At 47.0% G+C, this 26,879-nt stretch overlaps 1 protein-coding gene across 1 annotated transcript in view; it reads right to left on the bottom strand.

The window, feature by feature from the left end:
• Window positions 1–263: 263 nt before the first annotated feature.
• Window positions 264–26,879, bottom strand: part of ttll7 (tubulin tyrosine ligase-like family, member 7) — a 272,951-nt gene continuing 246,335 nt past the window's right edge. The window contains exons 21-22 of the mRNA XM_078560682.1: window positions 14,708–14,881; window positions 264–1,655 (exon numbers count right to left, since the gene is read on the bottom strand). Of these exons, the coding sequence (XP_078416808.1) occupies window positions 1,535–1,655; window positions 14,708–14,881 (295 nt within the window). The 3' untranslated portion in view covers window positions 264–1,534. The remainder of the gene's footprint in view (window positions 1,656–14,707; window positions 14,882–26,879) is intronic.

The raw sequence follows: 26,879 nt of genomic DNA, 5'->3' as shown, positions 1-26,879 counted from the left end.
CCCGGCACGAGTTGGCGCCTTTCGGAGGTGGGGGGGGGAGGGGGGCGGTGTTAGAAAAATACCATGGGGTGACAGAACAATTTAATTCACCTGAAGATGGTAAAGGGGTGGTTTTCTTTCCCCTACAGTAGTGAGTTCTGATACCTGGGTGCATTCACCTTTGCTTGTAAAATAATTCAATCGAGCGTGACTGGGTCCCAAAGAAGTCACGAGCTGCATTTTCAGGCAGCTCAAACCAGATAAATAATAAAGTCAGACATGTTGGCTCCCTGACCATCAGCTCTAGTGATGACAGGAATGTAATATTTATCTACAGCACGGAGCACCAGAAAAATAAGTTAAGCAAATACAATAATTAGCAGCACAAATTTTTTAAAAAGAACTGTCTCTTAATATCTCTCTGGGTTTCCTTTCTGAACTGAGAGGGGGAAAAAAAAAACACCCCTCCCCCAACACCAACACCCCCCCACCCCCCCAAACTCCCCTCCGCCATATTTTCCTGTAAACATTTGGGAGTTGGGGGAGGGAGGAGACATTGGACTGAAAAGTAAACGTGGGCGTTTCCTATAGTCGGGTTCGGAATGAGGGGCTTGGTTTTACGGCCGAGAACCGGGCAGGCGGATCACCTCCCCCACCCCCACACGCCCCCCGCCGCCCCCAACACCCCACCCCACCCCCCGCCCCGCACACGTACGTAAAACACGCCAGTCTCCGACACGGTGGGAGGCGAGCGGGCGTCGAAATCGCCATTTTGAAATGACCAATGAACCACCGAGCTCGTGAAAGAGCCAATCATCTGGGTTCTTCCGCCGCCCGCTCCCAGTTTATTTTTTTGGGATTGGGACGGGGGAGAAAGCTCGGGAGTCCTTTACGCCGGGTGGGTCTGGCAAAAGGGGGCACAAGGGTGGAAGAAGAGGGCTGCCAATGGTGTAGCAGCAGCAACAGGCTCAGCTGGTGAAGGTGGCAGTGTTTCGATGCCCTCCCGACTTCATCTATTGACTGTTTCAGCCCTGCCATTGAAAAAAAAAATAAAGAGAGATTGAGAGGGCTGGCGGGGGGGCGGGGGGGTGGGGGGTGGGGGAGGGTGGGGTGGGGCAGTGGGGGAGGTCTTTAAATCGGTGGCCATGTGACTGGCGACTGACTTCCTGGCCATGGCACAGCCCCTTCTCCCGCACGTGACGTCTCGGCCTAGACGCCCAGTTGGTCAATGGGGCCCCGCTCGCTCGCCTGCTTTCCCACCGAGCGGCCGCTAACTGGCCGTCCGTCCGTCCGTCCGATGCTCGACTCGCCGCGCTCAGGCGGCGGGGAACGAGGATGGTTCCATCTCCCCCACCACCCCCCACCTCACCCCCGGCCGAAAACAGTAAAGCCCAACCCCCAACATCGCTTGCGTGTGGGTCAGAGGATTGAACAGGCCCCAGTTTCCCCCATTCCCAGCCTGAGGAGGGTCGAGACGTTTGCTCGTCAAAGCCGACCTGTCGGGTATTTACAAAGCGCTGCAACAAAAATGGAAAAACCCCCTCCTGGGGCCAGCTCAGTACTGGTTGGGCCTGCTGGCGTACAGGCTCCGGGAGCGGGGCATCCCTGTGGGGTGGCGGCTGAAGCCGGTTGGTAGAGTCTTCATGGTCAGCTGGTATCCAGGGGGAGGCAGGTACCTGGAGAGAGAGAGAGAGAGAGAGGGGCGAGAGTCAGTTACCCGGTGATAATATTATATCCGCGCATCAGACTAAGTCCCTTGCAGCATCCCGTTGGCGAACAGTCCGTTCTGATTCCCTCCATTCGCCATCTTTCCCCCTTTGGCTGTAGCTTTGGCTGAAATTCTCCCAGGCCTCTTGTGCTACGTAGAAACCAGGAGGAGGCCATTCAGCCCCTCAAAACTGCTCTGCCGTCCAGTACGATCATGATCTGTCTCCTAGCCACATCCACCCACCTTGTCTCCAGATCTCTTGGCGTAGTTGAAACCAAACTCATATCCACTGTCTTTTGAGGGAGGGTGTTCAAGACTTTTACCCTACTTTGGGTGGAATTTAATACCCTCTCCCGGGGCAGGGTGATGTAGGGTATTTAATCAGGTGGGAGAGTGCAGGGTGAGGATTCTGTCACCTTCCTGTCTCTGTCCCAATAAAGTCTGGGGTGAGAAGGCTCATGGACGATCTTCCCGCTGGACACAAACTGAGACCCATAACTGGGCCATTAACACCCACTTAAGTGCCTCATCCCGCTATCGCTGCTATTCAAACAGTAGTGGATGGGAGAGTTGCCATGCGAGTGGTCTAAAAAGCAAATGCTGAGAGGTACTCCCCCACTTCCTTTCTTCCGACACCCTCCCCACCCACCCAGCCAGTGGCCCCCCTCCCAGCCACTCCCTTCCCATCCTCGCTCGCCTGCAGCCTGGGTCCCTCACGATCCTCGGCCTCTGGTGAATGCATTACCGGCAGCGGCCGCCGCTCCGATGGGTGCTGCCCGGATGGAGATCGGCCAGCCTAGTCGGTCAGCGGCTCTCAGGAGGGGATTTCCCCCCTCGCCACTGGCACCGAAACGGTTTGGATTTTGTACTCAACTTCCTGGGGTGGGCGCTCGGCCCACAACTTTCGGACTCAGAGGCTATCAGTTGAGACAAAGGTGGCACCATACACAGCCAACTTGTCTACAACGGAATGCTCTATTCACCATAAAGCAGACCCCCACTCCCATGAACGTTGACAGGTGAGTGAGAGACCCGCTAAGATATGACAGCGAGTGTTTAGATTATGACCCAACCAAACTCCCAGCGTCTGCCCGTAAGAATCGTGGGATTTCCATTTTGAAAAAGTGGGTTATGTTTGAAACAACGATGTCAGGCCCTGTTTCCGGCTGGCTTCCCGAATTCCCCAAGACCCTGACTCCCTCTGGGCTCTTAATCAAAATCTTGAACTCTGCTGGCCTCCTGAACACGAACCGATGAACCTGCTGACCTCGAGGGCATTAAAAAAGGCCTGATTCGCCCAGAACCGGAAACCCCAGGATCTACGAAAAATGAATTGTGCCTCTCCACCCCCCCACCACCCAAGATCTTATTTTATTTTTTTTTTTTAAAAAGTCGCTTCAGACATTGATTGCCACAAAAATGGTTGCCAAATGGCCAAGAGGAAAGCAGATGACCAAGGTTCCGCTATATTAGAGAAGTCAATCGCCGGTCCTAGTTGATTGCCAAGGTTGAAAGTAAATCCTGCTTTTTCCTGCAGTCTGTTAGGCCGGTGTGTCGGTAGGTCGAAGGTCAGGCAGTTGGGTCACATTCCAAATCAAGGAATGTCACCAGGCAGGACCCCTCCACATCAGCACTGTTCCTGCTTACTTACCCAATGCACGCTTTGCACCCAGACACGGTTCCGACAATTAAACAGGAATTCAGGCCGACGGGGTGGGGGGGGCAGCGGGATTATGTCCCTGCCCATTTAAAGAAAGTGGAGCCTTTTTTTCCAAAACAAACACTAAGGAATGTTTTAACCTCCACGCAGGGTTGACGCACGGGACCTGTTTTATCTCCACGGTTACTGCGATGTCGTGCTGGGTGGGAGGCTGCTGCCTGGGTGCCAAGGTAGATCCATTAGTTTTAAGGGGGTGGAAGAGATTTACCCTTCGATCCGGAGCAACCTGACTCTGGGGGCTGAAAGAACTGAGTGTGCTCTATAATTCGCTCATGGTGGGGGTTTTAGTGGGTGGTGGATGACGCTAGAGGATAGGAAGGGGTGTTAGGGGGTGGGTGGGGGGGGTTTCAGATGTGGCAAGTAAATGAGACAACTCAACTTGTCTCCAAGATGTGATGTGGCTAAATCCCCCTCCATGCCTTTTGTGACCTCTAGAGGTGACTACGCTAATGCACCCTTCCTGGTCGCTCACCTTCTACTCCCCTGAGGCATGAGCTATTCAAAGTTCTGCTGCGTGAGCCCTTACTCACACCAAGTCCCATTCACACCGTCAACTCGGTGCTCGCTGGCTTGCATTAGCTTCCGGCTACGCAATGTCTCAGTTTGAAAATTCTCATCCTTGTTTTCAAATCGCACCATGGCCTTCCCCTTCCCTATCTCTGTAATCTCCTCCAACCCTCTGAGATATATCTGCACTCACTAATCCCAGCCTTTAGTGCATCTCTGATTTTAATTGCTCCACCATTGACGGCCATGCCTTCAGTTGCCCAGGCCCCAGGCTCCAGAATTCCCTCCCTAAACCTCTCCACCTCACTTTTCTCTGGTAGACAAATGGTCGTTTGGTAGCACAGAACTTGAGTATTGCTGCAAAAAAGAGACATGTTGAAGCTTTTTGTCCTGCAGTCATCAGGACAGCGCAAGAATACCAATATAAGGGGAAACAACAATTTATACTGTATGTGAAGAGAGTGCTGATTGGTTGGCAAGTGGACTCTGATTGTTAGAGGCGTTTCCATGGCGAATGCACCAGTTAACTGTCAAGCATTGTTTGAAATTTAAACCAGGCAGCTTGCCACTGATTGATCAAGGCATTGCCCTGAGGAATGAGTCAGTGAATGGCTGTCACTTATTTTGTTTAGCTGAAACAGGTACAATGTGTGTACATGTACTTTCTGTCTACAAAGAACAGGGCCCTGTGTATTAATATATGTAGTTTCCAGTATACGCAAATGCACCACATTGTGAGCCAGACTGACAATCTTAAGTTGGTTGTCAGCGTAATTCTTAGCACACTGAGGATTATTTAGCAAATGTTGCCCAATCGCGAATCACATCTAATGTTGAACGCTGTGTTTTGAGTTTCGCAAGCACGGGCTGGTTGGTTTCAGCCTTGCCTGGCGCGACCATTGGCTGGGGCATGTCGTTGATATGATCCGCCAGTCTTTAGGACATACAGCCTACATACCCAGCATCACACTGGCACTGGAATTCACATACCACATTACTCATTTGTGTGATAGACAGAATGTCTTTTTGGCTTGACTACAGCATCCGGTTAATGGAGAATTCCACTCGTGTTGCTACTGCATAGTAGCAGAGTGAAACAGCTAGCTTCACCTCTTGCTCAAATTTTTGAGATATCTTGCCCTTCCAGGGTAATCTGAGGTAGACTGGGCACTTTTCAGGACCGAAAGAGATGGCCTTTAGCCCATTCATGAGTTTGCGTGATGTACAGTGTGAAATGATCTGACCAGTGTAGCCATTATCCAGCAGGATGTCTTTGATGCCCCCTATTTCAAGCTTGCATAGTGATCAAATGGCTCAGGCTCTATTTACAAGGTTGCCGATAAGACCAATCTTATGGCATGTGGAACTGTAAGAATCCCAACACGTGCATTGACCAGTGACGGTGGGCTTGGTGGTAGACAGAGGTAGAGAGCCCCTGGCAGATTTCTCAACTAGTACGTCAAGGAAGGGGAGTTAATTTGACTGCTCCATTTCAAAGGTGAATTTGAGCTCAGGATGGAGCCCATTAAGACACGTAAGGAAATTGTTACACGCAGCTGCGGATTTAAATATAGCGAACTTATCATCCACATATCGGAAATACGCGAGAGGTAGGAGGTTAGGTGTCATTCCATCGAAGACACGTTTCTCGTGGAATCCAACAAAGATGTTTGCGAGAGTTGGGCCTGGAGGGGATCCCGTGGCCACACCATCCATTTGGGCATACATGGTGTCGTTAAAACTGAGCTCAACTGCGCGAGTTGCCGAGTCCATAAGCTCAATGAATACTGATACACGCAATGGTGGCGGGTCTAGATTGCCAATGATATAGGGCTGCAGCGCAAATATCCATGGCTTCCTTAAGTGGAACATTGGTGAACAGCCTAGCAATGTCAAATGAGCACATGGACACAGCATTGCTATCAATATGTAAGTCCTGTTTGTGCCTATGTGGGCTTTTGCATATACACGGTGAAGGATTCCTTCACCTTTGCCTGATGGACTGAATGGCCTCTTTCAGTGCTGTACCATTCTATGATAACTAACCAAGGTCGTGGTCACACTATAATTGGATTGTTAATTTGAAGAGGTTTTTCATTGCAGCTACATGTGTAAATGCAGACTGGGCCCGGAGACACTTTCGGCCAAACACATGAATTAAGAGGGATCTCGCTCTAGGGCAAAGTCACATTCCAAGTTTAGTCTCAGTGCCCAGCACTTCCCTGTGCTGTGTGAATGCAGAGATTGTCTGGCGTTGTGAATTAAAAATAATCCGCTACACTGTAAAACTGCAAACAAATGTGAAATTCTTGATGATAAATTTTGCTACTGAAATCTATTAAGTCTATTAAATCTATTTAATTAATAAACGATGTACTCCAAATCTCTGGTGTAAATTATGCAGCAATTGTTATCACAATTCCCTATCATTTACACCATTTTTCACTGGCATGGATCGCAAGTGAAATTGGACCAGTTTTGTCATGATATGAGTGAACCAGATGGGCTTTTACAATAACTGATTGAAGTTGTCATGGTCACCATTACTGAGATTAATTTTATATTCCAGATTTATTAATTGAATCTAAATAACGCCAGCTGCTGTGATCAACTAGATCATCGAGGTAGAAGATCTGCCATGATCTAGTTGAATGTTGGAGCTTGCTTGAGGGGCCAAATGGCCTACTCCTGCTCCAGTTTCTAATGTTTCATTACCTGCCATGGTGGGATTTGAACCCATAGCCCCAGAGCATTAGCCTGGGCCTCTGGATTACTAGCCACTACATCACCATCCTCCCATTCTAATCCCATTTCCTTACTCTTTAACGTTTCTTTTTTTTCAAGTGGTTATCAAATTCCCTCTTAAATTTGCCTTGGCTTTAACAGTTACTTGTGGTAATTCATTTCACATCATCTGGTTCACTCATATCCTGTAGGGAGGGAAACCTGCCGTCCTTACCTGATCTGGCCTACATGTGACTCCAAACCCATGGCAATGTGGTTGACTCTTAAGTGCCCTCTGCAATGGCCTAGCAAGCCACTCAGTTCAAGGGCAATTAGGGATGGGCAACAAATGCTGGCCTTGGCAGTGATGCCCACATCCCATGAAAGAACAAAGGGGGAAAAATGGCACTGATGCAGGCACATGGGGTTGAATTAGCCCCTTCTGCTATTTTCCTCTTGTCAAATACTCATGTCAAAACTGGTCCAATTTTCCTTGCAATCCATGCCAGTGAAAAATGGTGTAAATGATAGGGAATTGTGATAACAATTGCTGCATAATTTACACCAGAGATTTGGAGCACATCGTTTATTAATTAAATAGATTTAATAGACTTAATAGATTTCAGTAGCAAAATTTATCATCAAGAATTTCACATTGGTTTGCAGTTTTACAGTGTAGCGGATTATTTTTAATTCACAACGTCAGACAATCTCTGACGCACGCACGACATCATCGCACGTCATTTTACGCTCCGGCGTGTCGGGTGCGCGCCTGCACGCTGAACTTAAAATTCTGCCCAATATGTTTCTTCCATTGGAGAATTAGTTTATCAGAATCCAGTGAATCTGTGTTGAGTAGACACAGCATTATCACAAACTGTAGAAAGAGTTAGAATGGATAAAATTCGATAAATGAACTAAGGGTATATTTCTGGTTAATGAATTAAAATGTCGCTTTCGCATTCCTGATTTCTTTCACTCCACCACTGGCGGCCGTGCCTTAAGCTGCCTGGGCCCTGAGCTCTGGAATTCCCTCCCTACACTACACCAACTCCCTATCTCTCTCATCTCCTTAAGATGTCCCTTAAAACCTCTACCTCTTTGACCAGCCTCTGGGTCACCCGTCCTGATATTTCTTTACATGGTGCGGTGTCAAATTCTGTCTGAAAGCACTGTGGGATATTTAGCTACGTGTACGGTGCTGCACAAGTGTAAGTTGTTGTTGGAGGGGTGAAAAGAACAAAAAAGCAAAGCTTTGCACTTTTTTCCAAGCACCTCTCATGACCTCAGGAAGTCCCAGAAGCACTTTACAGCCCGTGAAGTACTGCTGAAGTATACTCACTGTTGTAATGTATTAAATAAGGCGTAGGCTTCAGCACAATTCTCTGTTCGCAGCTTAGAATACCAGAGAATCAGCATTTTACCTTGTGTGGAGCACCCTTTGGGAGCAGTCGGAAGGAGCGAGATGACAGGTTAAATGGATCTCCGCAGCCGGCAATGGATGCATCCCATGCCACAGCCATGTTACCCTCGTGCTCATGTTACCTGAGCAAGGTGCAAGCGCCAGCTGTCGCTCTTAGTGCCAGGCCTGGTTCAAAGTGGAGCGCACTCTCATCTCTGAGTCAGAAGCTCGTGGCCTCAGAGTCCCACTTCAGGGACTTGAGCACGTAAATCCAGGATGGCCCCACCCCCACCCCCCCGCCCCCGCTGATGAAGCGCCAGACTCACTGCCGCGTTTTGAACGACCCGTTACCACAGAAAGTAGTTGAGACCAAAACAAAGAACAAAGAACCAAGATCAAAGAAAAGTACAGCACAGGAACAGGCCCGTCGGCCCTCCAAGCCTGCACCGATCATATTGCCCGGCAACTAGAACATTTTGCACTTCCGAGGTCCGTATCCCTCTATTCCCATCCTATTCATGTATTTGTCAAGCTGCCTCTTAAACACCTCTATCGTATCTGCTTCCACCACCTCCTCTGGCAGCGAATTCCAGACACTCACTACCCTCTGCGTAAAAAACTTGCCCCGCACATCTCCTCTCACCTTAAATCTATGTCCCCTAGTAATTGACTTTTCCACCCTGGGAAAAAGCTTCTGACTGTCTACTCTGTCCATGCCACTCATAATTTTGTAAACTTCTATCAAGTCACCCCTCAATCTCCGTCGCTCTAGTGAGAACAATCCGAGTTTCTCCAACCTCTCCTCACCCTCTGTCTTCTATGACCAAGCCAATTCTGTATCCATCTTGCCAGCTCACCTCTGATCCCGTGCGACTTTACCTTCTGTACCAGTCTGCCATGAGGGACCTTGTCAAAGGCCTTACTGAAATCCATGTATATAACATCCACTGCCCTTCCATCATCAATCATCTTTGTTACTTCCTCGAAAAGCTCGATCAAGTTAGTAAGACACAACCTCCCCTTCACAAAGCCATGCTGCCTCTCACTAATATGCCCATTTGCTTCCAAATGGTAGTAAATCATGTCACGAAGAATCTTCTCCAATAATTTCCCTACCACTGACGGAAGGCAACATTGTATGTTTTCAAGAAGGAGTTAGATATAGCTCTTGGGGGTGAAAGGGATCAAAGGGTATGGGGAGAAAGCGGGAGCAGGCTATTGAGTTGGGTGATCAGCCATGATCATAATGAATGGCGGAGCAGGCTCGAAGGGCCGAATGGCCTACTCCTGCTCCTAGTTTCTATGTTTCCATGTAAATCAAGGCCCCATCTGCCCTCTCAGATCCTTTGGCTGCTATTATTAAAGAAGAGCAGCGGTGTTCTGGCCGATATTTATCCCTCAATTAAGGCCACCAAACAGATCACCTGGTCACTATCGCGTTACGGTTCATGGGAGCTTGCTGTGCACAATTTAACTGTTTCGTTTCCTATGTTACAATAGTGGCTACACTTCAGAAGTACTTCATTGGGTGTGAGGCACTTTGGGACATCCTGAGGTGGTGACAGGTGCTGCAGAAAAGCAAGTCTTTCTTTACTCAGCTATACAGACCAAACTTGGCTACTGGAGTCGACACAGGCACCACAATTATCATCATTATCAGCATCCTGGCTGCCATTTTCCCTGGGAGGTGCGGGGTGGGGGGGTGTGAGGAGGAAGTCTGTATTACTCCTGGGCTCACCTCCTTTGACAGGGAGTCATTGGAAGAATGGATGCAGCCTGTTCACCTGCCAACCACCAGGGGAATAAGTAATTGCCACATCTCTAATTTGCAGCCACGTTTTTATGCTGAACGTTTAGAAATTAGAGGGGCAGAAATGCTTCCCACTGCAGGTCCCGCTGGTTTATAAAAAGGGGCGTCATTAATTTGAAACAGGAGCGAATGACTGGTCTGTCATATGAAAAGATACTGGAAAAATGTCATTGCGACCAATCAGCAAGATTGGGGGTAGAGGGGGGAGACATTTCAGTTAAATATTAGTGCAGTAACTACAGCTAAAAGAAGTGATATACATTAAAATGCATAGAACCATAGAACACTACAGCACAGAAAACAGGCCATTCGGCCCTTCTAGTTTGTGCCGAAATATTATTCCGCTAGTCCCATTGACCTGCACCCAGTCCATAATCCTCCAGACCTCTCCCATCCAAGTATCTATCCAATTTATTCTTAAAACTTAAGAGTGAGCCTGCATTTACCACGTCAGATGGTAGCTCGTTCCACACTCTCACCACTCTCTGAGTGAAGAAGTTCCCCCTAATGTTCCCCCTAAACCTTTCCCCTTTCACCCTAAAGCCATGTCCTCTCGTGTTTATCTCTCCTAATCTAAGTGGAAAGAGCCAACTCGCATTTACACTGTCTATACCCCTCATAATTTTGTAAACTTCTATCAAATCTCCCCTCATCCTTTTACGCTCCAAGGAATAAAGTCCTAACCTGTTTAATCTTTCCCTGTAACTCAACTCCTTAAGACCCGGCAACATCCTAGTAAATCTTCTTTGCACTCGTTCAATCTTACTGATATCCTTCCTGTAGTTAGGCGACCAGAACTGCACACAATAGTTTATTTTAGCAAAATATGCATCTTCTGTGTCAGCCTTGTCTCCTCAGGTAGCACTCTTACCTGGAGTCATGAGATTATGGGTTCCAGCTTTAAACCAAAGCCTGAGCTCAAAATCTAAGCTGAAATTTGAGTGCAGTGCTATGGGAGTGCAGCACTGCCTTCCAGATGAGGCATTAAATGGAGCCCTTATTAGTGAAAGATCTCATAGAACTGTTCGAAGGGAAGCAGGGGAAATTCCCCTGGTCAATATTTATCCTTCAATCAAAATCTCCAGATTAATCAGTCATTACCTGAGTGGGACTTTCCTGTGTGCAAAATAGCTGGCACATTGGGGTCCGGGTTTTTTTGGTTGGTGGGGTTTCCTGCCCTGCCACACTAAGATTTGGCGGTAAACGCATCCCTGCCAATACTGGCTGCCCCGCAGCCACTTGGGGCATCAACTGGTCAGAGGTGAGGCTTCATCACCCACCTGGGGAGGAAGTCCCGCCTTAGAAAGCTGCTGACCGATTGGCTGGTAGCTCTGAGGGCCCAGCAGTGTCAGTTTCGAGCGGTGGCCATTGCTGGGACTACAGGCGGTCCCTGAAGAGGTGGAGGTTGTGGGGGCCGAGCTGAAGGTGAGTCTGGAGTATTGACGGGGCCTAGCCAGCAGTCCCCAGCAAGGGGAGTGAGGGGACTGGGGGACTGGGTTTGAGGTGCTGGGGTTGGGGGTGTGTAGGGGTGGGGGTTGGGGGGTGGTCTGTAGGGGTGGGGGTGGGTGTGTAGGTGTGGGGTGGGGGTGGGGAGGTTTAAAGGGGTGTACAGCTTTGGGGGAGGGCACCTCTAGATGGGTACAAGGGACCCCCCCAAAGGAGATATCCAACCCCCCCTTGCCTGACAGCCCTGACACCCGCCCGCTTGGTAAATGTTGCTGGGCTACCTGTTTGACGTGGGCCTCCCCCTGTCGTGGGTACAATAGTGGCAGGAGCAGGATAAGGCACTTAAGTTGCCATTCATTGGTCTCTTAAGGGCCTCAATAAGCCCAAGGTTAGGCAGGTAGCCCAATGCCCCCAGCACCACCCGTAAAATGGGAAACATGTCGGGGGCGGGTAGATAGGCAATGGGCAGGCCATGCACTCCATTTTACCAGCCCCTCCACCCTCAAAACCCACCCACCGGCGGTAGACCATAAAATCAGCCCTTTTTTACATTACAACGGCGACTACTTTTCAACAAGTAATTCATTAACCAGGAGGCACTTTGGGATGTTTTAAGGGGTGAAAGGTGCTATGTAAATTATTTCAAGCTCTGCAGAAATCAGGGGAATTAATAGGCAGTTCCAAGAACTGTGTAACTCCAGAAAAAATGTGTTCAATTTGTCCTATATGATGGGGAGGCAGTGAGGTCAAAACCAATGGATATATAAATTCCTGAAATATTGCTGAGATGGTTCAACAAGGCAGCTCCAACACTGTGGAAAACACAAGGAAGTGATTACAATGTGGATAAGATGTAAATGATAAGATATTGGACTAATAAATTAGAAAACCTGGACTCCAACAGTATCAGAATACTTGGAAGTGCATGGTAAAAAAGGGCAAAGTCAGCATGGTTTCATCAAGGGGAGTTCATGCCTGACAAGTCTGTTAGAATTCTTTGAGGAGGTAACGAGTAGGTTAGACAAAAGAGAGCCAATGGATGTTATCTACTTGGACTTCCAGAAGGCCTTTGACAAGGTGCTGCACAGGAGGCTGCTCAGTAAGATAAGAGCCCATGGTGTTAGAGGCAAGGTACTAGCATGGATAGAAGATTGGCTGTCTGGCAGGAGGTAGAGAGTGGGGATAAGGGGGTCCTTCTCAGGATGGCGGCCAGTGACTAGAGGAGTTCCACAGGGGTCAGTGTTGGGACCACAACTTTTCACTTTATACATTAATGATCTAGATGAAGGAACTGAGGGCATTCTGGCTAAGTTTGCAGATGATACAAAGATTGGTGGAGGGACAGGTAGTATTGAGGAGGCGGGGAGGCTGCAGAAGGATTTGGACAGGTTAGGAGAATGGGCAAAGAAGTGGCAGATGGAATACAACGTGGGTAAGTGTGAGGTCATGCACTTTGGTAGGAAGAATAGAGGCATAGACTATTTTCTAAATGGGGAGAGAATTCAGAAATCTGAAGTGCAAAGGGACTTGGGAGTCCTAGTCCAGGATTCTCTTAAGGTTAACTTGCAGGTTGAGTCGGTAGTTAGGAAGGCAAATGCAATGTTGGCATTTATTTCGAGAGGACTAGAATATAAAAGCAGGGATGTGCTGCTGAGGCTTTATAAGGCTCTGGTCAGACCACATTTAGAATATTGAGAGCAATTTTGGGCCCCGTATCTCAGGAAGGATGTGCTGGCCCTGGAGAGGGTCCAGAGGAGGTTCACGAGAACGATCCCAGGAATGAAAGGCTTAACATATGAGGAACGTTTGAGGACTCTGGATCTATACTCGATGGAGTTTAGAAGGATGAGGGGGGGGGATCTGATTGAAACTTACAGAATACTGAAAGGCCTAGATAGAGTGGACGTGGGGGAGATGTTTCCATTAGTAGGAGAGACTAGGACCCGAGGGCACAGCCTCAGAGTAAAGGGAAGACCTTTTAGAACAGAGATGAGGAGAAACTTCTTTAGCCAGAGAGTGGTAAATCTATGGAATTCATTGCCACAGAAAGCTGTGGAGGCCAGGTCATTGAGTGTATTTAAGACCGAGATAGATAGGTTCTTGATTGGTAAGGGGATCAAAGGTTATGGGGAGAAGGCGGGAGAATGGGGTTGAGAAACTTATCAGCCATGATTGAATGGCGGAGCAGACTCGATGGGCCGAATGGCCTAATTTCTGCTCCTATGTCTTATGGTCTTACCCCCTTATGTAGTTCAGTGTCAAATGTTGTATGAAAATCCTTCCTGTTTAGCACCTCTAGAATGCTTTACCATGTTAAAGGAGCTAGTATAAACACAAGTTGTTTTTGTACACCTCTTTGTCACTTGCCTCCATTCAAGTTGGGCAAAGGTCCTCCTGTCGTTCCTTTCAACGTAATCCTCTGACATTGGGGATCAGCGATATAGCTGATACTAGCATCGGCCCAGGGGCTTGAATGTCCTTCTCGTGTCTCAGAGACCAGGACTGGGCATAGCAATCAAGGTGTGCTCTGACCAGAGCATCATCCAGTTAGACCACGGCTTCCTCTGCCTTGTACTCTGCTGCTTTGATCAGTCAATTTAAAATATTGTTTGCATTGTTGATGGCTGCCCTGTAATAATTAGATATGCCCAGCACCAAAGCTACAAATTTCCTTCAGCCTCTCTCAACGTCACACGTAGCTGTACCGCCTCCAGCCATAGATGTGAACAGGTGGGTCCTCTTGGTGTCCTGGCTAATATTATCCCTCAACCAACGCTTGCTGTTTATGGGAGCCTGCTGTGTGCAAATTGGCTGCTGTGCTTCTTACTCTGCAACAGTGCTTCTGCTTCAAAAGGTCGTATTTGGTCGGACATCCTGAGATCATGAAGGGTGCAACAGAAATGCAATTCTTTCAAGGAAATAAACCAAAAACTCCCATTTTTATTCCCACGTGCAGTTTTTTTACATTTGCCAAAATTAACATGTCACCAGCCAATGTTCCACCCGCATTCACATTTCTTGGTCATTTATTTGTGGCAGGTAATGTATCCAATGACAGTTCAATTCACAGGCCTTTGGTCTGCCCTTGCCTAATTCCTTAAATTAACAGTCAGCAGAGAAGACTTGCACCCCTGCCATTCTGGGCAAGAGTTGAACCCAGATCCCAGAGGTGAAAAGACAATGTCTAGTCTATTGTGTCACCCATTTGACTTCTTATGGTATCTTGTCTAAATATCAAAGACTACGTGCCAATTATAAACTTGGCGACACCTAATCGCTGCTGGCTGATTTACCTTGTTTTCCCTTCTGCTCTTGGTGCCGTCCTGTCTACTGGGCACTAGTTCTTCATCTTAGTCTCTCAGGATTACACAGTATGATCTATAAAGAGGAGTAAGGATAATGGTGGCTCACCTATTGTCTTCCCATTCATGGCTGAAGCCAGATAAGGACCCCTTGGAGTCAGCCGCATATCTGTAAACTACGAGGAGGCAATCTTTGCAAAGCTGCACCAGCCTCTGACAGCACTGCAGCTCCTGAGAGGTGGACGTCTCTGCGCTTCGGTTGAACATGGTTTCCCAGGAGTTCCTGTTGCCATAGAAACAGACATCACACCCTTTAGCATTCTCTGCAAGATCCTGCAAGGAAGGCTGAAATTGGCCTTTAAGGCCTAACTACCTTAGACTATAACCAACTTCGGACCGAATCCTCAGTGTCAACCCTTACTGAGCTCGACCATAGAAGCCCAACCCCAAAGGGTAGCCGTCCTAAAGAGCAGCCCTGCAGCAACAGGAGTGGGGGTGGGAAGCAGCAACAGCAACGATGGGAAATAACATGTAACTGTTAGCTGCTGAAAGCTGATCAGATAATCCAGCTCTCCCCCGACATTGCACCGAGTGCTTACAATGTTATTCCGACAAACAGAGGGCACAGAAGACTAAAACAAAGTTAATCCTGATTCCGCATCTGTGGAAAAACGTACATTTTCTTTTTCTCTAAAGTTTTTTTTTTATTAAAACTTGTGCAGTGATGTATCTCAATGTCATTCCCAAACCAATTTAAAGCATGCACTTCATAAGTAGACCATCTTATTCCATTACAATGCTCTTGGCAGCGTTCCCAGGGGTCGGGGATGGTGATCTAATGAAATTGTACACTTATAACATTTCCCTTACTGTGTTTCAAGTTTACATTCACGCTGACAAGATTACAGTATTAGGATTCATAATCATCAAAATCAGCAAAGAAATGTATACTTTGTGTTTCACATCAGAACAAATATTGTACCATTCACCACAGGACATTTGTGTGTGACTTTCCAATGTTAAATATTTGGATTTCTGATACCACATATCTACGCGCTCATTCTACCCAACTCTCTCCTCTGCTCACCACCCACAGGAACACAAGAACTGCGCGCAGGAGTGGGACATTCGGCCCCTCCAGCCTGCCCCTGCACCCATCTCAACCCACTGGGGTAAAGGTCTAAAGGAGAAACAGGGACCATCTACAGCTTCCCCTTCAAACCAAGCACCAGCCTGGATTGGACATACAAGGGCCGTTCCTTCACTGTCACTGGGTCAAAATCCTGGAACTCCCTCCCTGCCAGCACTGTGGTTGCACCTACACCACATGGACTGCAGCGGTTCACGGAAAAGACTCACCCGTCGCCCTCTCAAGGGTAATTAGGTACGGGCAATAAATGCCGGCCAAGGCAGAGATGCCCACATTCTGCAAATGAATTAAAAAAGTTTAAAATAGCAAGGTCCTGCTCATTGCTTGGGGGAATTGAGCTGTGATTGCTGCTTCTCAACCTCCCTCCCTTCCCTGGCTTTACCTGCAACCATCTGCCAAGTAAAAAGCAACTACGTTGTCACCCCACTGTACTATTCACCTCCACGCAAGTGACCGTGGATCCTCTATGAGTTAATACGTAGCAATCTCATCACAACTTGTAAGCCCTGTATCAAGTTTCGCCTTTTTTTTTAAAAATAAGAAGATGCTGACCTTTAAATGGGCACCTTTCAGGGTGGGGCCTGTTTCGGCCTGGGTCAGAGGTCACCTCTTACGTCCAAAAGGTGGGTCCTGCAAGGGATCAAGAATAGATAGAGAGAAACTGTTCCCAATGGGTGGGAAGGTTGAGAACCACTGGGACATGGATTTAAGGTGACTGGCAAAACAGTCAAAGGCAACATCAGGAAAAGCTTTTTATGCACCAATGTTATGATGTGGAATGCACTACCTGAAAAGGGTGGAGGAGGCAGATTTAGTAATAATTTACAAATAGGGAATTGGATAAGCATTAGAAGAGAAATAAAAATTTCAGGTTTATGGGGAAAAGGTGTTTTTTTTATTCATGGGATGTGGGTGTCACTGGCTAGGCCAGAATTTATTGTCCATCCCTATTCAGAGGGGCATTTAAGAGCCAACCACATTGCTGTGGGTCTGGAGTCACATGTAGGCCAGACCAGGTAAGGACAGCAGATTTCCTTCCCTAGAGGGCATAAGTGAACCAGATGGGTTTTTACAACAATGGTTTCATGGTCATCATTAGACTTTTAATGCAGATTTTTACTGAATTCAAATTCCACCATCTGCCATGGCAAGATTTGAACCCGGGTCCCCAGAGCATTACCCCAGGTCTCTGGATTACTAGTCCAGCAGCAATACCACTACTCCACCGCCTCCCCTTGGGACTCACTAAGCTGCTCTTGCAAAATACAGTCATGACTCCTTCTCTGTTTCTCTGGCTAGCAGGGCCAGGGTGATCTCTCGGGGTTGCTTCACGTGCAGGGGGTTCAGAGAGCACCTTCCCCAAATCGGACTGAGATTTTATTTGTCCCATTTGCTTGCTGCAGGAAATCGCGTGGTTTTTGTTGGGGGTGGGGGGGGCAGGGCGCGGTGTGGGGGTGCTGTGATATCCGAGGTACCACAATTGTTTGGGACGGAGCGGATGGACCAGAGGCAGTTTTTTTCCCTGTCCATCGTTGCTCATCTGTTTGCTGTGGTGCCTGGCATTCTGCGATGGGAAACTGGCTGCTTTGCGAACCTCTTGCACAGAGCCCCATCTGCAGAGTACAAATCGATTGGGCAGGCTTTCCAAAGTTAATAATTCTGAACAGAGCAGCCTGCGATCAAATGCGAAATGTGCTTGAGGGGTTATTGCATTATGATGAGCACCACTGAGTTCTGTGTTGATTGAAACTCTATTTTATGGTGGATCGCAGCTGGTACAGGGGTGAAATTGTACCGTGTGTTAATAGCAACAAACACGTTAATGGGTTTGCATCAAATGTAGCTATTTTAAAAGATGGCATTAAGACTCGTTAACATAGAAGACAAAAGGAGGTAAGTACACATTAGTGTGTTTGCCACTAATGTTGCACAGCGTGTCATCAACCCCATATCTTTTAAGGGATAAAATCATCCATGCTGGGCTTTCTTTAAGAGCAGAGTTAAACACAACCAAGGCAGAACACTGGAACTGGGTGACATCCAACGCAATAAAGGGAGGGCAATATTTTTCCTATTAGGATGTTGAAATATTAGAGGGTGCCACAATGTGGCTGAGAGTGCGTTGAGTTTTACAATAAGATTTCAAATTCTATTTCGGGTCCTTGTAGCCAGGCAGCATGTGAATGCAAGGGGTGTGTTTTCCACTATGCATTTTCAAAGATAACTATGTTGAATGAAGGATCTGGCTGTTTCTCTATTTTACTCCATTAATGCAGCCCCCCCACCTACAGACAGGCCTGATGAGGAATTGCCCCAGATGAGTGGAACACTGAGTAAGCACAAGGGTAAATGGGGTCACAGGCCTTCGAGTGCAAAATTGGCATGGTGTGGGACCTGGTATCCAGGGGAGCGCCTATTCTACTCCTTATACAAGACTGCCCTTTATTAAACCCACGAGGAACACTTCCCTGAGGTTCCATTCTCGGTGCGCGGCTTTGCCGGGTGGGAACAGGCCGCAGAATCAATCCTAATCTCCAACCTGCCCTCTGAGTGATAGGCCCCCAACAATGAATATATTAATGAGGCCTCCACCTCACTCCAGCAGGTGTCTCCACCGCTCGGCATGAAAGATATGTTGCAAGGTGGAATCGGAATGGGAGGAAGAGCCACTTGGTTTTAACTCCCCTTCCAAACAGTTCTTAAAGAGCTCCAATTCCCCCTCTTCATTCCAAACTGAAAAGTCCATTTCTCTCCAGTGTTTCCTTGTAACCCAGACACGAGGGATCGAGATTTGCTCTGCACTGCCTTCTGTTGCTTGATGGTCCCACTCGGCTCTCAGTGACCAGAACTGGACACAGGATGAAAGGTGTGGGCTGAACAAGACTATTGCACAGTTTGATCTTCACTTCCTTTGACATGTCTTCTACTATTTTGGTTCTGTCATCCTACCTTCATCTGGAGAGGTTGAGTCAACTGTGATTCCTTGGCCCCTTCCAACTTGGTTCTTAGCTGTTATCAACACAATTCTTGAAGTATGCATGTTGTCGATTTCATCTTCCCAAGGGCATTATTTTACACGTAACATTAAGTTTCAGCTATCAATGTTGCTTTATCTCTCTAGCCTCCTCCAGCCCTGCAACACTTTGTGTTCTTCCCATTTAAGTCTCTTGCACATCCCTATTGGCATCGGTGCTTTCAGTTGCCTTGACTCAATGCTCTTGAATTTCCTCTGTAAACCTCTCTCTCTCTCTTTCCCCTCCTCTGATGTTCCTGAAAACCTACCTCTCTGTCCAAGCTTTTGTCACCTGCTCTAATGTTTCCTTATTTGGCTCAGTGCCAAATTTTGATTCCTATACACTGTGAAGTGCCTTGGGATGTTTTACTATGTTAACGGCGAGTTGCTGTTGCTTTGGGGCCAACTCACATATTTTGTTTGGCTTACACACCAAGTTCTGGGTTGCCTCCCTTGACCACACTCCCCTCCATGTTTGCATCATCTGACCGAATTTGACCAATTTCCATCGAGTTTCTGAGTTATTGAAGTAAATTAGGGACAGTAGTGGTCCCAATATTGGCACCCAAAACAGTACTTAACGCCTGCCAGCACCTCCCCACCCCCAACCATCTCAACTACTCTTCCAAACGGTTCTCACTGATTTTGGCTTTTTAGCCTGTTTCTTATCCATAGTCAAATTTTGATGCTAATCTTCATAGCTTTGCATTTAATTGGTAAACTTTTATATGGAACTTTATCAATTGCCTTTTGGAGGTGCAAGTCTACATTGTAGTGGGGTTTCCCACTTGTGTCAGGTGATGTGGTCACTTCCAGCCACCAGTGAGAGTGAGGCTAAAGATCGTATAAGGTTGAGAGACTTGCATCAATCATGACAAGTGACAGCTAATAGCCAGTGAGCCTTATACACAGAAGATAGTGAGACGTTGGAATGAAGTTCAGGTGGGTAGGGGTGGATATGATTCTTAGTGCTTGTGGGAGACAGAGTGCCTTAAACTAGTGGGCAAACTTTGAGTTTAGTCATGTTAACCATTATTTACGAGGTTGCTTCTGCATTTCTGCAGATGTTCATGAATGTTTTGTCCCCAGCCCTCTTTGAAAACAAGCACCACATTGACCGTTCCCAACCACCATGACCTATCCAACAACTGCCTTATGATGATTATCAGTGTCTGGCTGAACAGTGGTTGGGGGAGTCTGGCTGTTTGTTGCCTATTCCTGGGTTAGCAGGAGCTGGAATTAATCGTCACATCCCATATGATGTCCTGGCTGAAGCCAGCTGGTACATAGGGGACGATTTTAATTTAGCTCACTTGGTATAAAGCAGAATGAGATTGGGTGGAATAATGCATTTACCCCTTTTGATAGAGAGTATTATCAGGCAGGGTATCATGTATTACCCCAGCACTGCACCCAATCCCATCGGTTTCCCAACAGGTGAATTAGATTAAAAATCTCCCCATAACTCTTCTTGTTGAGATTTCTGTCTTTTGGATGATCCCTAAAACACTGCTTATTGACATTTCTTGCAGTTAAAGAGAGGGATTTTAATTTATCCAATCACCTTAAAGCAACGATCTTGAAAAAAAAACGCTTTTGTTTAAGGCTTATTCTGAGACGTGTGAATTTTTGTTTTAAAAAGGAGGCCTCAAGGAGGTTGTCTGTGTGCTTTCAGACAGGAACCAAAACTCTTCAAGGAGGCTGAAGTCGGATTGAAAAGGAAAATGTTGCAGGATGATGGGGAAGAAGGAGGAGAGGTGAGGCTAATTGGATAGCAGTTTCAAAGACCCAGCACAGGCATGAAGGGCCAAATGGCCTCCTACTGCACAGTACGATTCCATGATTGTTGAATTCTGTTTAGTGTTTCACTCAGATTCAACTGAAAGCAAATAAATGGGCACAGTGTAACGCTCATGTAATCTTCGCAATGTTTATTTTTATACAATCTGGGATTGCTAGTATGCGCTGGGGTAAAATTAGTTTTGCTTTAAAAGGAAATACTTTGGACCACTTTCCTACAATTTAAACTGCCTCAAAGTGCCCTTCATCTTAATGTCCATATCTGTTTACAATAAAAAAAAACCTAAGTAACTCATTGCAGATGTCTCAGGAGGAGCTGTATGCACTTCCCACACTACAATCTTAAAGTCTGTCAGATGAAACTGCCTCTTGCTGCAGGGGAAGTTTATTTTTAGGTAAACATGCACACATACACACCTCGTCAGCCTGATTCTTTAAAGTGCCGATAATTATAAACTAAAACATCTGAGGCCAGATGAAATTAATTTGAGGATTTAGGTCTCTGCTCTCAAGCCTTCAATTAATGGATTTACTTTAGCGATCTTTGAGGTTTAAAAAGCTTGCAGGGTAATGTGATCTTGGGTGTAAAGTGCTCCGTGTGATGATGTAGGTTATGCCTTGCTATAGAGTTTTGTCTTTTTCAAGCTTGGTGGTACCATTGGCATGGCTCAAGGTGGCTACCCCCTCGTACCAAGTCCATCCCGGTTCAAAACTGGACAGGGCAGGGCCATAGCTAAAAGGTCTATGTGTGTGTGGGATAACTGGAGTTGGGCTGTGTGCTTTCAAACAGGAACCAAGGCTCCTCAAGGAGGCTGAAGTCTGATTGAAAACTGAATCACAGAATCAAAGTATGGTTGCAACACAGGAGGCCATTCAGCCCGTCAGGTCTGTGCAGGCTCACCGAAGGAGCAATTTACCCATTGCCGCTCCCCTGCCTTCTCCCGTAACCCTGCACATTCGTCCTTTTCGGATAATAATCCCATTCCTTTTTGAATGCCTTGATTGAACCTGCCTCCACCACACGGTCAGGCAGCACATTCCAGATCCCAACCACTTGATGCGTGGAAAGGTTTTTCCTCATGTTGCCATTGCTTATTTTGCCAATTACATTAAGTCTATGCCCTCTGCTTCTCTATCCTTCCACCAATGGGAACAGTTTTTCACAAACTACTCTGGCCAGACCCCTCTTGATTTTGAACACCTCAACCAAATCTCCACTCCGCCCTCTCTTCCTCAGGGATAACAGTCCCGACTTCAACAATCTATCTACGTAACTGAAGTTCCACATCCCTAGAACCATTTTTGTGAATGCTTCCTGCACTCTCTCTACTACCTTCACATTTTCCCTAAGGTGTGGCACCCAGAATTGGATGCAATACTGAGGCTGAAACAATATTTTATACAAGTTTAACATAACGTCCTCGCTTTTGCACCATATGCCCCTGTTAATAAAGCCTAGGATGCTGGACTTCATTGTTCCCAGTTACAATATTCACTATAACTGGCTGAGGCTCCTCAACATAACCCAACCGACCTGATACTCAGTGCATGCTAAAACATTACTGCCCTTGCTTTCCATCCACATTTTCCAGTAGTGCGGTCCAGACGGCAATCATGAATGGTAACCATGCCAATTTGGTTTTTCTCCTTAACCCAAAAGCACCAAGGCCATTTGTAGAAGGACAAGGGCAGCAGATGCATGGAAACAACACGACCTGCAAGTTCCCCTTCAAGTCACTCACCATCCTGACTTGGAACTATATCGCCGTTCCTTCACTGTCGCTGGGTCAAAATCCTGGAGCTCCCTCCCTAACAGCACTGTACCGACACCACATGGACTGCAGTTCAAGATGGCGGCTCACCCTCACCTTCTCAAGGACAATTGATGTTGGCCTAGCCAGAATGTTAACATCCCATGAATGAATAAATTTTTAAAAATCACCCCAATTAGGAGTGGATTATCCCAGCGCCTCAGATGCATATGAGAAACTTGGCCTGTCCTTAAACGTTGCCAAAACAAAACTCATAATGACCCACATCTGGTCAGCCAAATATTCCAGCTCCCACATATGTTGAAGGAAAGACTCTGGTATATGTTGAGTGCTTCCCATACCTTGGCAGCTACTTCTCTCAAAAGGCCACTATTGACGAGGAGATCCAATATCAACTCAGCTGCACATGTTCAGCCTCCTACAAACTATGGCAGAAAGCGTCTGATAACAAAGACCTCCACAAGTCAACAGAACTCCTCGTGTACAGAGCAGTTGTCGTCACCACACTCCTGCACTGCAGTGAGAGTTGGACTGTGCATTAGCGACACATTTGAGCGCTGGAGAAATTCCATCAGCAATGACCCCATCGCATCCTCCAGACACAATGGGAAGACTGTCAAACAAATGCTGGTGTCCTTATTGGAGACAGCTGCACAAGCATTCAGGCAGAACTCCCGCAAAATCAACTTCGATGGACTGGACACATGCCTGGGTGGCCAAAAACATTTCCCCTGCCAGGTCCTGTTTTCCCAGCTCTTCCAGGGAAGGACAAAGAAAATACTTCAAAGACACCTCCCATAGTGGGGAACCCCAATGGGGATCGGTGTTGGGTCCCTTGCTGTTTGTGGTATATATAAATGATTTAGACATAAATGTAGGAGGGTTGATCAGTAAATTCGTGAATGACATGAACATTGGGGGGTGATAAATAGTGAGGAGGATAGCCTTAGATTACAGGAGGATATAGACGGGCTGGTCAGATGGGCTGATCAGTGAAATGGAATTTAATCTGGATAAGTGTGAGGTGATGCACTTGGGCAGGACAAACAAGGCACGGGAATACACGATGAACGGTAGGACCCTGGGAAGTACCGAGGATCAGAGGGACCTTGGTGTGCATGTCCACCAGTCCCTTAAGGTAGCAGGACAGGTAGATAAGGTGGTTAAAAAGGCATATGGGATACTTGCCTTTATTAGCCAAGGCACAGATTATAAGAGCAGGGAGGTTATGCTGGAACTGTATAAAACGCTGATTAGGCCACAGCTAGAGTACTGCTGGAATCTGCATTATAGGGAGGATGTGATTGCACTAGAGTAAGTGCAGAGGAGATTTACCAGGATGTTGCCTGGGCTGGACAGTTTTAGTTATGAGGAGAGATTGGATAGACTGGGGTTATTTTCCCTGGAGCAGAGGAGATTGAGGGGGGACATGATTGAGGTGTATAAAATTATGAGGTGCATAGATAGGGTAGACAGGAAGGAACTTTTCCCCTTGGTGGAGGGATCAATAACCAGGGGGCATAGATTTAAGGTAAGGGGCAGGAGGTTTAGAGGGGATGTGAGGAAGAATTTATTCACCCAGAGGGTGGTGGGAATCTGGAACTCACTGCCTAAAAGGGTAGAGGCAGAAACCATCATAACATTTAAGAAGTATTTGGATGTGTACTTGCGGTGCCATGACATACAAGGCTATGGGCCTAGTGCTGGAAAATAGGATTAGATTCGTTAGGTACTTGTTTGACCAGTGCAGACTCGATGGGCCGAAGGGCCTTTTTGTGCACTGTAGACCTCTATGACTCTGACTCTGAAGCTCTCCTTGAAGCGCAGCAGCATTGACATTAATGACTAGGAGGTGTTTGCTAACACTCGTTCAAAATAGCAACAACTAGTCTATCAGAGCTGCATCACACTGAATCACAACGTCTTAACAATGAGGCAGAGCGGCAGCAGAGAGGGAAATAAAAGGAGGTAAATCCTGCACTCTGGATCTCACTACCTCATGGGACAACCTGCCCCACGTTCTCAAAGATCTGTGGGCCTAGAATCGGCCTGTTCAGTCACATGGATTGTATTACCATCGCTGAATCCCCCACTATCAACATCCTGGGGGTCACCATTGACCAGAAACTGACCTGGACTAGCCATATAAATACTGTGGCTACAAGAGCAGGTCAGAGGCTATGAATCCTGTGGCAAGTAACTCATCTCCTGACTCCCCTAATACTCCCCACTTGCCTGGATGAGTGCAGCTCCCACAACACTCAAGAAGCTTGACACCATCCAGAAAAAGCAACTCACTTGATTGGCACCCCATCCAAACATTCAATCCCTCCACCACTGACACACAGAGGCAGCAATGTGTACCAACTACAAAACGCACTGCAGGAACTCACCAAGCCTCCTTAGACAGCATCTTCCAAACCTACAACCACCACCATCTAGAAGGACAAGGGCAGCCGACACATGGGAACACCACCACCTGCAAGTTCCCCTCCAGGCCACTCACCATCCTGACTTGGAAATATATCGCCATTCCTTCACTATTGCTGGGTCAAAATCCTGGAATCCTGGAACTCCCTAACAGCACTTTGGGTGTACCTACACCACATGGACTGCAGAGGTTCAAGAAGGCAGCTCACCACCACCTTCTCAAGGGCAATTAGGCATGGGCAATAAATTCTGGCCCAGCCAGTGACACCCACATCCCATAAAATGAATTTTCAAAAATGAAGATCCATGTCAGAAACACATGACCCTGAGTAGACGTCATCCTCGAATCGAGGGACACCTGACTACAATGATGATCTCAGCACATTTGTAGTTTCTGGCATTTCTGACATGGATTGATCAAGATATAAGGCAGCAGGAGCAGAATGCTCAGCTTAATGCTGCTCTGCCATTTAATTAGATCATGGCTGATCCACATCATAACTCCACCGACCCCAACTTGGTCCCATATCCCTCAAATATTATTCTGGAATGACGGATACTGGGCCAAGCTTTTCCTCACTAGGACCTAGAGAGATCAGAGCCAGTGACAGCATCCTGTGTTATAACAAAGATCAACAACACATGGGCAGCACAACCAATACTACAGCTTCTATTGTCGAGGGTTGGGGATTGAGGGCAGTGAGATGGAAAACAGATTTCCACAACTAGACTTCAACTTAACCTTGCATTTTCTTACATCTTTCCTGCATTTGATTAAGCTAAATCTCAGTACTTCTGAAGAAGAAGAAACTTCTTTAGCCAGAGAGTGGTGAATCTATGGAATTCATTGCCAGAGAAGGCTGTAGAGGCCAGGTCATTGAGTGTATTTAAGATCAAGATAGATAGGTTCTTGACTGGTAAAGGGATCAAAGGTTATGGGGAGAAGGTGGGAGAATGGGGTTGAGAAACTTATCAGCCATGATTGAATGGCGGAGCAGACTCAATGGGCCGAATGACCTAATTTCTGCTCCTATGTCTTATGGTCTTATGGTGTACTTCATTCCAACAGGAGGCACTGTCCAAGGTATTCATTTTTCCCTATGCAAGAAGATCTGGATGCCACACTTCAGGAAGGATGTGAAGGTATTGGAGCGAGTGCAGGAAAGATTCATGAGAATGGTTCCAGGGATGAGGAGCTTCAGTTATGAAAATAGATTGGAGAAGTTGGGACTGTTTTCCTTGAAGTAAAAAGGGCTGAGAGAAGATTTGATAAAGGTATTCAAAATCATGAGGGATCTGGACAGAGTAGATAGGGAGAAACTGTTCGCATTGCTGGAAGGATCGAGAACCAGAGGACGCAGGTTTGAGGTAATTGGCAAAAGAAGCAATGGCGACATGAGGAAAAGCTTTTTCACACAGCGAGTTGTTGGGATCTGGAAGGCACTGCCTGAGAGTTTGGTGGAGGCAGTTCAATTGAGGGTTTCAAAAGGAAATTGTATTATTATATGAAAAGGAGTAATGTGCAGGGTTATGGGAGAAGGCTGGGGAGTGGCACTAGGTGAATTGCTCCTTCGCAGAGCCAGTGCAGACACAATGGGCCAAATGGCCTCCTCTGTGCTGTAACCATTCTGCGAATCTCAGCCGATGATATAGACAGTCCTCTGGCATGGGGCTGTCAATCCCCCAGGATTGTCGTGGAGTGTCCAGCACTTAAAGATCAACCTTCTGGACACTGCTGCCAGTAACCCCCAGAGTAAAATTATTAGGAGAATTTAACAATGCTCATTTTTTTTACCATTTTCCTTGAACACTTTCATTTATTTATTATGTATAAAAATATTGAAGATGGAGAAAAAGGCTGTCTGACTGACAGTCAGGAAGCATCCAGCTGGCTACTGGAGAGGTTGCTCGTTGGCCAATTGGCTGGAGAAGGTGGAATGCCAAGAGGATAGACATGTCAGGCAACCAATAACGGGAGCTGGATGGGGGAGGCAGGATGATCATGTGATGGTACCTCCAGGAATACAGCTGGGGAGGTGTTGGCATAGTAGTAATGTCACAGGACCAGGAGATCTAGGTTAATGCTACGGGGACATGGGTTCAAATCCCACCCACA

The sequence above is a fragment of the Cetorhinus maximus genome, chromosome 17 (genome assembly GCF_964194155.1).
Source record: "Cetorhinus maximus chromosome 17, sCetMax3.hap1.1, whole genome shotgun sequence".
Classification (NCBI taxonomy): Eukaryota; Metazoa; Chordata; class Chondrichthyes; order Lamniformes; family Cetorhinidae; genus Cetorhinus; species Cetorhinus maximus.
Note: the sequence above shows the minus strand (reverse complement) of the source record. Positions and strands in the feature narration are given on the sequence as shown.